Source organism: Dipodomys merriami, unplaced genomic scaffold (assembly GCF_024711535.1).
Source record: "Dipodomys merriami isolate MVZ:Mamm:240054 unplaced genomic scaffold, mDipMer1.0.p SCAF_10, whole genome shotgun sequence".
Taxonomy (NCBI): Eukaryota; Metazoa; Chordata; class Mammalia; order Rodentia; family Heteromyidae; genus Dipodomys; species Dipodomys merriami.
Window position 1 is genome coordinate 21,512,162 of NW_027202271.1, and position 14,175 is coordinate 21,526,336.

Genomic DNA, 14,175 nt, shown 5'->3' on the forward strand with positions numbered 1-14,175 from the left:
CTACTATATATTATCCCCTAGAGGAAGACTGACAAAACAAAAAAGGAGATTCTTAGGTTTGTTTTTTGGAGAATGAAGAACATTAGGTACTGGGGAAGTTAATACACCAAGTAGCAGCTTTTGACAACATAAAGGCTAAATAGCAGACAACGATATAAAGGACATATTCTAAGTCCATTCTAAGGCAGATCAGTCCTTTTATGCATTGTCTCAAAGGCAAAACTACATAGGCATGTGCATTTATATACATACATATTATTTTTTCTTAAAAGATGCAAAACATTCCCTGTACACCATCAGGTATCAGTTCTTTACATCTTTCCATATACTCAGTAAAAAAAAGTCAGAAGATATCAATTTGTTTGTCTTACTGGAGATATACATTTGAATCTTTCCAAAGTACCCAGTTCCAGCAAACTTCTGGGAAGGAGCAGGATCTATCCCAAACAGTTAGTTGGTCCCCTTTACCACCTAGTCAAGACTCAAACTGAAATCAGCAAGAATAAAAATAAAGTCACTGAGCAGTAGCTATTATTTTAATGGAAAAAAAATCTAATGCTGCAAAACCCACAAATATAATTATTCCACAAGTAGCCATGCATGGAGCAAACCTATTCTGCTGAAAAGATTACAGCAAAATAAAATAAAAAATAAAAAAGGAGAGATACAGATCACACAGAGGTACCTAAAAATCTGCCTTCTCTTGTGAGAGCTAGAAGAAAAGGCTTCTTTGGAGAGTCTGTTGGTTAACATCAAAAACAAAAACAAAATAAAACAAAAATATCATTATTGGATTATATTAACCTCACTGACAAAGTTCAATGAGAAGCAGGGGACATGCTAAGTGGTACTAACCTGATGTCATTTAGATATCCGTTCTGGCCAGTCTAGGTAAGGGGGAAAAAACGAAAAATAACTTATAAGAAAACAGCATGGCATAACTGAAAAGGATGTCCATGAGCTACAAATACCCAAGGTTCTCACACCAAAGCTCACCCCACCAATAGGGAGAAGGGGAGCAGGGACAGGATGACCCACACCCACACATCCAATCTGACTTCTCACCTTTAATGGGGAAACATTTGAGATTTTTAGCCTTCCCAGAGTATTTAAACATTAAGACTGTTATAGGGAGAAGTGAAATAAATATAGGAGGAAGAGAAATGTTATTAACCATTATTTCTTTTAAGCTCTAAATTTATTGTACTAGGACCAAGCAGAGTAACTGTTGTATTTGAAAGGTGTGTTCAAAGGAAGGAGAGGGGAAAAGGGAGAGAGGAAAAATAAATTTAGTTTTTTGGAAATCAACCTCAGTGGCTATTCTCTATCTTCTATATTGGCCAAAATGAAAGACATCGTGACCTGAGACCCAAAGTAGGTAGGGTATTAAGAGCTTAGGAAAAATGAAAAATTAACAGCCTGAGGTAGTTCCATTGGGGATCATTTTTTTTGACAAAGCCACTGAGCTGAATGAAGGAGTATTGTGGACTCTTAAGTCTTAGAAAAAGGTACTAAGAGTATCCAGCTGCTGAGCAGAGTGGTTTCTGCACAGAGCAAAGCCTACATTGGGCAGCTTTCTCAATATATAGCTTAGGCTTCAGAGAAGGCTGCAGCAGCATTTCCATCCGAACACTCTTCTTGCCACTTCCCATTCTCTTCAGATTGCCTATTGCCCCTCCTCCTAAACCTACAAATTCTACTCTCTAACTAGTGGGTTCTTCTCCACATGGAATCTTTGGAAGATAGTGGGTTTTGGCTATTTTTCCTTGTCTAGACCTGAGATTCCTGATGTCTCTACCACAAGAGCTAGGAAGGTCTGAAATGATAGTGATAAATCCACAAGGATTTAACAAAGAATACATATATTAGTAGAAGCTTGAGAGACTAGAAATCAGGAGAAAAAAAGGAGAGAAGAGCTAAATGCTTTAGCTGTAGGCAAATATATTCCTATTAATCCCAATACTCTATTATAAACTGCCTCTGCTTTCCAAGTATCTGTGGTTTTGCTAAGGGCAGACTTGAAGGGGCAGTCATTTTCCATGTGTTACTAAAGCAGAGGAGCATACTCAGATCATCAGCTATGCTATGTTGTCACTGGGACTTCTTAATCTGAAGGTCTCAGAGCAGAATAAATTTTTAAGAGGCAATTTACATTAGGGGTTAAGAATATGCACAAAGGTAACAAGATGTAGGGGTTACAAATACATTCAATATGACCCACAATTCTTAGACCTACAATTTTTCAGCCTAAATTTCAAACATCAGTTCTTTCTCTAATTAGGCATGTCACATTAGGTGGTTACTTAACCTTTCTGTGCCTCAGTTTCTCATTTATAAAATGGGGACAATAGTGGAATCTCTTTCATAGATCTGGTATAAGGGTTATGTAAGTTATAGTATATAAACTATATAAAGTGCTAAGTGTCTGAAGGATAGCAATTAAAACGTAAGTATTTGCTAATCCACAACCTGTTCTACATACAATTTAGGGTCATCATTGGCCACAACAATGCACAAATGACATCTCTCCTCCCATTCCATCCAACTGATTTGCTGCTAAAGGTACAGAACTCTCATTGGGCTATAGTGGGATAATTTGGAGCATAGGCTTTTCTAACTCAGAACAGAATTTCTTCTCCTTGAACTTGAGGTAAGAAGGATTGTCATGTATCAGATTAAGATCCCAAGAAACACCTGGGTCTCTTGAGACAATGAAGCAAGTACACAGATCAGTTTTTTAGCTGGAGACAGCATTTTTCTGAGATTATAACAATATTTACACACATAAATTTTGTTATATGTGTGCAAATATTTTGGAAAGTTTTGCTAACAAAGTAGACGGTGGGGAAATGGGAGGAGAGTAGTTTCCATCTAAGTATACTGGTTTAGATTTCCTCTATTTCTAATCTGACTGTGAGATGTTCTGCTACCTAGATACTACATTTTCTGGAGATCTGTTCATCAAATGAGTACCAAACTCTTTTTTGAATCTGTGTGTGTGTGTGTGTGTGTGTGTGTGTGTGTGTGTGTGTGTGTGTGTGTGTGTGTGTGTGTGTGTGTGTGTGTGTGTGTGTGTGTGTGTGTGTGTGTGTGTGTGTGTGTGTGTGTGTGTGTGTGTGTGTGTGTGTGTGTGTGTGTGTGTATCTTCTACTAATAGGCAAAGGCAATCAGATATAGGAGTAACAAATATATTTTATATGATCACAATTCTTAGAAATAAACTCGAGTAACAACTTGATATTGCCTTTCAGACTATGGGGCTATGCCTGTTCTAGGAAATAAAGCAAGAAATATAGGAAGAAACAGACTTCCTGTTTAGATAGTAACTAGAGGGAACCGGGATACTCTCTGTGCATGTGGAATGTGTAGCTTGCAGAAAATGGATGCTAGAACAGCACTCTCACAATCACCAGCATATCAGAAAAACAAAGCTGGTCAAACAAGATGAATGTAGAGCCTGTGAGGACACTAAGTCTTCTACTTAGAAGCAAAGATGCCTAAAATGGACAGAGGAACTCTAAAAGGGTAAGTGGGAAAAGGGTATATAACAGGCAAGATTCAGGGCCCTGCTGAAACCATTTCTATTTTTGGTCTAGTCATATTTACCAAATTCAGCCAGTCCAAATTTTGGTTCTCTTTGTATACTCTATAGCAAGAAGTATTAAAAAATAACACAAATAAAAACCTGCAGCTCTCCAATAAGCTACACTGAATTTTAGAGGTCAAATCTGGGGCTGGCTGATGTTGGCTTTTAAAAAAAAGAGACAGATAAAAACCCAACAACATTTATGGAGGGTTCATTTTATTCACAGTTCCAAAGATTAAGAGCTAAAAGCTATGGGCTGACAACTCTCAGAAGCTACACTTACCTCTCGGGCAAATATTCTCTCTCGGACCCTTTGATATTCCTCCTCTCTCTCTTCTATTGACTTGCTCCTCCTTCCATCCTGCAATGGAACTCTGATCTAGATCGATGAGCAGAATTAAGCTAGTTAAGTTCTCCTCGTACTGCAAGCTCACTGCACACCAGCAAGGAAGAGAAACCGGGAAAGTTTATGGTTGCCATCAAAAAAATGGAAAAAAAAAAGAAATAAAATTTCCAGTCCTGGACAGGCTTCACTGGGTACATCTGACCATGCAGTTTGGGAGATCATGTGTTCTAGATGATCGAGGACTCTCCATCTCCCTACCCCACCCTCCCAGAGTATCGAGAATAAAAACTATGTATAAGTATCGGGTTGCTTCCCTGTAATAATCAGATACTGTCCAGTCAGTAAGGATCAAGAAAATAGCCCTGGGAAAATAAACAACATTGTTTTAGAGGGAAAGTAATGGAGAGAAGTTAGAGAGGGAAAAGAAATAGGTGTTTAGCAGAGCTGAATGTAGAGGAGGTTTACAGAACTAGCAACTGACATCCCTTATTTAGTTACTAATGGCTTAGCAAAGAGGGCCTGGGAAATGAAATCCCAAGGGTGAAGCTAAACTCAGTCTAAGCATTAAAAATTTTTTTAATTATATAGATTGAAAGCAGGCGAGGAGAGATAAACTACAGAAATAAGAAAAGAGAACAGAGCAAAACAGAGAAGACAGAAAAGAACATAACAGAAAAACAATGGGCAGAGAAAAGAAGAGATAAATGAGGTACAGTAAAGGGAGGAGAGAGACAGGAAGAAAAAGAAGGAAATGGAGGACAGAGAACTTTACGTTCTCTGACAAATGTGATGAGGTGACCAATAGACAGGGAAGTCTGGGCAGATCATAATCTCTGACTGACTACGACCTAACTGCCCATTGCTGTTTGTTCCTCCCTTGGCCTGACATTATGAATACTGTTATGGAGAGGGTATAACAGCACCCTTATAAAAGCAAAGACCTCTGAGAAAGAGATGTCACCAGGCTATAGACAATTCTGACTTAATTCAGAGGTTTTAAAAGCTTCCGATGAAGCTCCAAAGAGCCTATTTTTTAGGTTGATGTTACTAATCCTTATCAGTCTCAAAAGGCAGCCTCAACTTCAAGAGTTCCCACTTTGACTGGATTCAGTTCTCACTTCAGAACCTATATTCCATTAAAACTGTCTTACTAATTCCATTCTAAGACACAGGGCCCTTAGGAAGCTATCTTGTCTTGGTCCCTAAAATTGGAAACTAATGACAGAACAGACAGAGCACAATGGACTGAAAGGTCAGGCAGAATCCCAGCTCCGCCACCTTGTAGTAATGTGAATTTAGGTAACTTAACATCTATTAGCCTCAGTATTCTTATGTGGGGCTAATTACCTCATCTATGATGGGTTGTAAAAGGGATAATATATACAAGATAAGCAGAGCCTCACTCAATAAAAAAGCAATACTATGCTTGCTATTAAATCACAGACAGAAGATGCACAATCTACCTTAATATGGTCAAGCCTGAAGCTGAGAGATGAAAAGATCATAATAGGGACAGATTTCAATCCACTCCAATGTACCTCTAAGCCTGAATAATTCTTGATCCACAGAAAAAGGGTTTAGGGAAAATGGAGAGAAGGGTATCAGGATGGAAAGGCTCTTATTTTTTTTTAAAAACTTGTTTTGTATGTTTATTTGTTTTCAATCAGACCCAGTGTGTTTGTCCTCATTAGATTAGATTATGGCACTTTTTTTTTTTAAAGGACACTCTCTAATATTCAAGTAGCAAGCAAGAATTTTCCTGGTCTTAAGACCATACAATATCCCAAGAAAATAAATTTTAACTTTATAGGTAAAGTATTATTAGTTATCATTAACTAACAAGACTCATACTGGCTTTATCCAACTATACTCTCTAAATCTAATCCCCTTTGGAAACCAAGTAGAAGCAGGCTTTATCTAAACTTCCTACTTAGCTAGGAAAACGAATCCCCAATCACTTACTATCTAAAGGTGGGCCAGAGGTAAGGACAATAGCCAGACCCATAAATGAAGGGGCAGCACAGCTTATTCATTTATTTTTCTAGATGTAGATCATGAAGGGGATTCTGCTGTTTCCAGTATCAACAGTCAAATGAACTCACTCACCTTGATGGAAGGAGTTGGGAACAGATTAAGGATTTTGCAGAAAGGAATCAGAGACATCTTTATAACTGGCTAAATTAGACTACAGCTTGTCCAGTTCAAAGCTAGCCCTAAGCTAGGAAAAGAGTAGAAGTGGGATAAAGTAGCCTTTGATGGGTCCCAAAGGAACCCCTATTAAAGAAAAAAAGACTGAAACCATCAGCTGGATCAAGGCTGAGGCAGGGAGGGACCTCATTTTGTCTAAAATAACATGTAGTTAGAAGTCAGTGGCAAACCCAAGGAGTTTTAGCTCAAATGAAATCACCGAGCAAACCTCAGCACCATGTCTCTCTGGGGCTAAAAGAGTGGCATACAGCTCAAAAAGTGTAGCAGGTCCTCAATGTTAAGTCAGAGCCAACTTACAGCTCAAAATATTTTTCCACTTTAACATATTTTGAGTTTTCTCCATTCCCCCCCAAATTCTTTTCCCTTCCCAGTTTCTCTTACTGCAGTCTCTACAGGCCCACCCTCTTTCATTCTTCACCTGGTTATCATCTCGGTCCATACTGGCATCATCCCTCTTGAGAATGAATCTCTGTTGAAACTCTGTATTCTTCTCATCCTTTATATGTTCTGAGAACCTCTGTTCAGGGCTAAGATTTGAAAAGAAATGTGAAAGGAAGGGAAGAAAAAGACCCTTTTGTTAGGAAGGAGTCCTTTTTGGTATAGTTCTTTTAAATTCTACAACTCCTACTCAAGGAATGTCTAGACTCAGGCATCCAATGAGCCATATAAAAGTTTTAATGAAATTATGTTTGTTCTTTATACAACTGTAACTTCTCTTTCTTTAAAGTTGTACCTGTCCTTTCATGAAGAGGAAAAGAGGCTAGGGCCATCTTCACAAAATATCAGTGCCTCTATAATCTGTGTCCAAGGCCTCAGAAAAAGTAAGAATGATGACAGAATTCCCTTATCTCCTCCCCTAGAAAAGACATCTTCAGGGGCTGGGAAGGTGGCTCAGTGGTAGAGCACTTGCCTTGCATGCTCGAGGCCCTGGGTTTGATTCCTCAGCACCACATAAGAAAAAAGCCAGAAGTGGAGCTGTGGCTCAAGTGGTAGAGTGCTAGCCTTGAGCTGAAGAGCTGAGGGACAGCACCCAGGCCCAGAGTTCAGGCCCCACGACTGGATAAAAAAAAAAAAAAGAAAAGACATCTTCATCCTATACCTTCCTTTTCTATCCTAAAGTCTTCCCAATCCATGTTTTTCTCCCTTACATTCTTGTGTTGCTGGTTTTGTTGATGATAACAGCTTTCCCAGTTTGATCAACATTGTGGTCCATTCCAAAATAGGCAGCTACCCGGTGTAATAGCATCCGGTGATATGAGGTCATCTGAGGGAACTTCTTGAACTGGTTACTGAAGAAAACCAAGGAAAAAGGTAAAGCAAGACAAACAACCAAATAAAGCAGTAACAGCCATCTGCAGTTTTATTTTGGTATTGGGGATTGAACCCAGGGCCTCAAGCACTTTGCCACTTGGGCCATGCCCCCTGCTCTGTAATTTTTCTTGCAAATAAATAAAAGTGGATAATTTCTTAGGAGAAATGGATATATTATGAGGAAGACAGACATTACCCACTGGGAATCCAAAAGGTTTCTCTAAATATTTTGTGAGTTACTTTGATGTGTTCTCATTAACACTATTCTTTATGCCTTGGTCTCCCCTACCTGGATGATGATTAACAAAAGAGAAAATCAGAAATGTAAGAAGAGTAAAATCTGGGATAAGACTGAAGAGAAGCAATTTCTTTTTCAATTCACCAATTACATATTTGGTAACTTAAAAAAACCTCACTTGTTTTTACATGTATATTTTTTAATCCATTCTGATTGCTTTTCCCTAACACTTTTTGTTCCCTGTGAGTAATTACTTCACTCTTACTGTAAGGGAAAGATGAAATGGATATCTTAAAATTGTATCTAAATTACTTTCCAATGTACCCTCCCACCTCTAAGCATGTATTTCATACAAGTAACTTACTTGTTGTCATTAATAAATTCCAGAATCTCCTGTTCTAATTTTAGCAGCATCATTCTGTCCCTGTTAAAAAAATTAGAAAGAAAATACAATCCTCCCATAGACATTGAAAAGAAGGAATAAAAACACCTGTTCACTATGAAAGCTGAAAGAGGGTAGATCCAAACTTTAAATAAAGGGTCATAATGCAGAAGCTACTGTGCCTCACTAGCTTATCCTATGGTATTCTGAAAAAGAAAAACAACCAAGTTATTTTTCTGTAGACCCCCTCCTAATTATGATTATGTTATTATTATTATATTATCCATATCAGAAATGTAATTGTTAGCAGCATATTCAAATAAGCATTACACTTTATGCTTAAATTGTTCTACAGCTTAACGAGTTATTCATAATTTTAAAGTCCTCAAGATTTAGCTTATGTATAAATCAATCACTCTTCTCTTTTGGGCTTTTTAACTGGTATGCTTCCAAATTTTCATATTTCTTTGTCTCTGAATTCTTTTTCCACAGAACTTTTCTCAACTTTTCCAAGGCAGAATCCTTAATGTAATGGTATTCTAAATCCCTCACAGACTATGGACTATACTTGAGAAAGATTTAAGAACATCCTAGGTTCTAATAAAGGAAAACCTCTGGGAAGCTGCTTGGCCTGCTGGTCTTGCTGGCTCTCATCTCTTTTCCCTCTTACACCAATCATGTTATTACCTTGGGTTCTTTTTCAGTGTATTTACAAGAAATTCATGTAGATCTATTCCAGTGGAGTCTGTATATTCTTGGCTGGAATCTACAACCACAATGACAAAAGAAATTTAAAAATAAATGAAACTTGCAAAGTATCTAATCCCATGCCAAAGCCTACAACCTAATCAGAACAGATGAAATAGAAAAAGTCCCCAGCACAACAACAGAATGAAGAATCTGGGCCATAATATTATATTGGTATTTATACAGAAATATGTATCATTTTTTTATTAATAAGAGTATTCTTGGAATGTCCTGATCAAAATAAAGCAGGTTTTACTCTAGCTAAGGAAAATAAGTTCCAGGTAAGAGTAGTCAAGGCTGAATTTTCCAGAATTTCAGAAAATAAGACAATATAAATTGGTTTTGTTTTTTGAAACACGAGCTCACCAATGTATCCCAGGCTGCCCTCAAACTTCCAATCCTTGTGTCTCAGCCTCTCATGTACAGAGATTACAGGTGAATGGCCACCACACCTGGCTAAACATGATTTTTAAACTTAAGTTGTCTATATTATCATTTTTATGTCTTTTTGTTTCGAGTCCAAATGTTGAAAGCCCAAAAGTTCTACATTTTTTTTTCAAAAAAGGAAAAGGAAAAAAAAAGAGAAAAATCATTTCATCTATTCCAAAACCAAAATATAATGTTATCTTGAGCATCTGCTACATGATTATCCATATCACCATTCATTTCAGAACACAAACAAAATAAGAATTGACTATTATCCTACCCTGGGTAGTGCCAAAGTCCTCACCTCTGGAAAGCATCTTCCTTGGAACCTTTTCTTTGCTTTTATCCTTGTCTTCCTTTTCAGAGACATCCTTTGTAGACTTTTCTTCTTCCTTGTCAGAAGGGCAGCTGATATGCAGTTGAATTATATCCTTAAACAAAGGGTAAAAGAAATAAACCAAAAGAAAAAGTTGTGACTGACTCCCTTGGTATCTTTTTTTTTCCCCTTGGTATCTTAACAAAAGCTAGTCTTGGGTTGGCAGCTTTATCTTACAGAAGAATATATATTGTTAATTTGTATGTGGGGGGGAGGGGTAGTATACGTCAAGACTAAGGTTTGAACACAGGGCCTGCTCTGTCCACAACCTTTTTTTTTTTTTTTTTTTTTTGCTGCAGGCTAGTGTTCTACCACTTGATACACAGTTCTGCTTCTGAGTCTCATAGACATTCCTGCCTAGGCTGACTTCAAACTGCAATCCTCAGGGCTGGGAAGGTGGCTCAGTGTTAGAGCGCTTGCCTTGCAAGCCTGAGGCCCTGGGTTCGATTCCTCAGCACCATATAAGCAAAAAAAGAAAAAAGCCGGAAGTGGCGCTGTGGCTCAAGTGGTAGAGCGCTAGCCTTGAGCTGAAGAGCTGAGGGACAGCGCCCAGGCCCAGAGTTCAGGCCCCACAACCGGACCCAAAAAAAAAAAACAAAAAAAAAAACTGCAATCCTCAGATCTCAGCTATGATTACAAGTTTGAGCCACCAGCCCATGGCATATTACTAGTAATTTAATGCTAGTTTTGTCCTACAAATAGGGTAGGCCGGGGCTGGGAAGGTGGCTCAGTGGTAGAATGCTTGCCTTGCATGCATGAGGCCCTGGGTTCGATTCCTCAGCACCATATAAGCAGAAAAAGTCAGAAGTGGCACTGTGGCCAAGTTATAGAGCGTTAGCCTTGAGCTGAAGAGCTGAGGGACAGCCCAGGCCCAGAGTTCACGCCCCACGACAAAGAAAGAAAGAAAGAAAGAAAGAAAAGAAAGAAAGAAAGAAAGAAAGAAAGAAAGAAAGAAAGAAAGAAAGAAAGAAAGAAAGAAAGAAAGAAAGAAAGGAAAGAAAGAAAGAAAGAAAGAAAGAAAGAAAGAAAGAAAGAAAGAAAGAAAGAAAGAAAGAAAGGGAAGAAAGGAAGGAAGGAAGGAAGGAGAAAGAGAAGAGAGAGAGAGAGAGAGAGAGAGAGAGAGAGAGAGAGAGAGAGAGGGAGGGAGGGAGGGAGGGAGGGAGGGAGGGAGGGAGGGAAAGAGGGTAGGCCAAGCTTTTTCTGACTACAGTCACAATCTATTATATGAACAGATCAAGTTATAGAGGCTGTTCTTGTCAAAGGGTGGAAAACAGATCAGCTCTGGGATCTCCTTGTTTATATTATCCTATATGGTCAAGACATAAAGACCGCCACTTCATACTCTTACCATATTCTACCTTACTGAAACACTTGTTTTAAAATGCTCTCTCTGCTGTTTTCTAGGCTGACATAGATGCTGTCAATGCTATACTATATAAAACAACTGCCATATTCAAAAATTACACTTAATGCTGGGCATTGGTGGCTCATGCCTATAATCCTAGCTACTCAGGAGGCTGAGATCTGAGGATTGTGGTTCAAAGCCAGCCCAGTCAGGAGAGTCTATGACACTCTTATTTCCAATTAATCTCCAGAAAACTGGAAATGGAGCTGTGGTTCAAAGTGGTAGAGCTAGTCTTGGGCAAAAGAGCTCAGGGACAGAACCCAGGTCCTGAGTTCTCAAGTCCCACAACTGACCCCCCCAAAAAAGTTACACTTTTAAAGTTATACTTTTAAAGGACCTACCTGGGTTTCTAGTGGTCCATCAGCAAATGGAGTAGAGGACTCTTCACATACTGCCAGGCTTCGTACCAACTTCAGCTTAGAATTAGACTGAAACAAACAAATTCACATATATATTCCCTTGGTGAGCATTCAGAAAACATCCTCTTTGACTCTTTTAGTTGCTCCTAACAGCAATAAGATTGTTCTTTTCCAAATAGGTCTAATTGGGCTGGGAAGGTGGCTCAGTGGTAGAGCGCTTGCCTTGCATGCCTGAGGCCCTGGGTTCCATTCCTCAGCACCACATAAGCAAAAAGAAAAAAAGCCGGAAGTGGCGCTGTGGCTCAAGTGGTAGAGCGCTAGCCTTGAGCTGAAGAGCTGAGGGACAGCGCCCAGGCCCAGAGTTCAGGCCTCACGACCGGACCCCCTCCCCCCCCCCCAAAAAAAAAAAACAAATTAGACCAAATAGGTCTAATTTTCTGGGGCCTGGTTCACATAAAAGGTAATTTTTGCTAGGTACTGGTGGTTCACGCCTGTAATACTAGCTTCTAAGAAGGCTGAGATCTGATGAGCAAGGTTCAAAGTCAGCCTACAGAAATAAATCTGAGAGAATCTAATCTCTAACCAGCAAAATGCAAGAACTAGAAGTGTGGCTCTAGTAGCAGATCACCTGAGGCCTGAGTTCAAATTCCAATACTGGTATGAAGCAAACAAATACACAAGCAAACAAACAAACAAAAAAGAAGAATGCATTTTTTTTGGGGGGGGGGGGGTTGGTCATGAGGCCCGAACTCTGGGCCTGGGCACTGTCCCTCAGCTCTTTAGCTCAAGGCGAGTGCTCTACCACTTGAGCCACAGTGCCACTTCTGGCTTTTTCTGCTTTATGTGGTGCTGAGGAATCGAACCCAGGGCCTCATGCAAACCCAGGGCCTCACACATGCAAGGCAAGCACTCTACCACTGAGCCATCTTCCCAGCCCCAGAATATTGCGTTTTTAGGACATCCAAATATGTTTGGTCATTTCTACTAATGGGACAGGTTTTATCTAAAAGAAAAATTTACATGGAGAGAAAAAAGAACACAAAGGAGACTTTCAAAACTCATACAAATAACCATTTTTCTAGAGAATCCAGAGGTGAGTAAAGAAACTGGCATTTTAGCACAATCAGCACTCAATTCTCTTAGGTTCTATGGAAAGTTCCAACTGAATATTCTTTTTGGTATCAGACTGAACTAAAAATAATGGAGAAAAATAAAGGCAAACCTTCCATGAGGAAACATGTGTATGTGTGGATACAACTGTGATGTATATTCACAACTGGGGTACTAAATTCAAGCAAGAAGGTTTTGCTTACATGTAATCTAAAAAAAAGGTATCAGTGATTTTTCCATTTGCAAAATGTATTACTAAGAACATTAGAAAATAAGCAGTAGGACTGGGAATGTGGCTTAGTGGTAGAGTGCTTGTCTTGCATACATGAGGCCCTGGGTTCAATTCCTCAGTACCACATACATAGAAAAGGCCAGAAGTAGAGCTGTGGCTCAAGTGGTAGAGTGCTAACCTTGAATAAAAGAAGCTAAGGGACAGTGCCCAGGTTCAGAGTTCAAGCCCCAGGACTAGCAAAAAAAAAAAGAAGAAGAAAAGAAAAGAAAAGAAAGAAAATAAGCAAAATCGATGAGCTCTCACCTTGGCTCTTTTCCTGGAATGACCATGGCTAGATGTCCGTCTCTGTTAGAAAGAAATATTAAAAGTAGAAAAAAATCCACACTTAAATTAAAAGTTAACCACAAAGCGTATTAACTATAAAAATCATTTCAACAATTGTCAAATTATGTCAAAAATTATGTGGTGTAGTTTTTGCCTTATTCCAACTCTATCAACTGTCACATGGAATGGGCCCCGGATTACCTATAATCAAATCACCATTCACCATGAAGTCAAAGAGTAAAAGCAGAATGATATAGTGGTTTATTTAATAGATTAATGAAATTTTACTTTTAGATAAACCATAGATAAAATCCTCTTCTGACCAGATGCCAATGGCTCATGCCTGTAATCCTGGCTACTCAGGAGGCTGAGATCTGAGGATCATGGTTCAATGCCAGCCCAGGCAGTAAACCGCTTGAGACTCTTATCTCCAACAAACCACCACAAAACCGGAAGTGGTACTATGGCTCAAGTGGTAGAGTGCTTGCCTTGAGCTGAAGAGCACAGGGACAGCACCCAAGCCCAGAGTTCAAGCCCCACAACTGACCAAAAAAAAAAAAAAAAATCCTCTTCTGATTAGTTTACTTCTGGAAATGTCACTACCATACTACAAGGGTATTTTTTCCTTCCAAGCATGCTCACAGAAATCTATTTAATCCATAATAGATATGAAATATGATCCTTAACTATCATTTATAATAACATCTTTCAGAGTTCCGATGTGAGATACCCAAAACACTTGTTCCTCTATAGGGACAAAAATAGACAAGAACCTTCATCTCAAATACTTCCTCCCTTCCTGAATATGAGAATTCTCCCAGTTCTAAGATCTAGATAGTGACACTTTTATAGCTTGTCTGGGTCAGAGATGTGAGAATGGGTAGGATAAAAAGATCATAAAAGATAAGCATAAGACTTCCAGACCAGAAAGAGATTGCATAAGGAACAGAGCAAAAACTAAGGAGATGAAAAATGAGGACCCTAGGAAGCGATGAAGGAAGGAAGAGTCAATTCATTGCTAAGATTTCTGAATACCTGAGAAGTTATAATAAAGGTTTTGGGGAAGTGGTTGGGTTGTAGAAAGAACTGAGGTTGGCTGTGTATGGTGAAACGTTTTTTATGTTC

General features: G+C 38.9%; 1 protein-coding gene across 19 annotated transcripts in view; it reads right to left on the reverse strand.

The window, feature by feature from the left end:
• The window catches only part of R3hdm2 (R3H domain containing 2), a 140,073-nt gene that overhangs the window by 35,510 nt on the left and 90,388 nt on the right, over positions 1 to 14,175 (reverse strand). For 13 of the 19 annotated variants that reach the window (XM_069987118.1, XM_069987232.1, XM_069987160.1 and 10 more), the window contains 10 exons: positions 13,030 to 13,071; positions 11,367 to 11,453; positions 9,549 to 9,675; positions 8,759 to 8,837; positions 8,054 to 8,113; positions 7,289 to 7,429; positions 6,559 to 6,667; positions 3,870 to 3,965; positions 856 to 887; positions 686 to 739 (listed from right to left, as the gene is read on the reverse strand). In XM_069987118.1, the coding sequence (XP_069843219.1) occupies positions 686 to 739; positions 856 to 887; positions 3,870 to 3,965; positions 6,559 to 6,667; positions 7,289 to 7,429; positions 8,054 to 8,113; positions 8,759 to 8,837; positions 9,549 to 9,675; positions 11,367 to 11,453; positions 13,030 to 13,071 (827 nt within the window). The remainder of the gene's footprint in view (positions 1 to 685; positions 740 to 855; positions 888 to 3,869; positions 3,966 to 6,558; positions 6,668 to 7,288; positions 7,430 to 8,053; positions 8,114 to 8,758; positions 8,838 to 9,548; positions 9,676 to 11,366; positions 11,454 to 13,029; positions 13,072 to 14,175) is intronic. The other 6 variants (XM_069987250.1, XM_069987135.1, XM_069987127.1 and 3 more) reach the window with 3 other exon arrangements.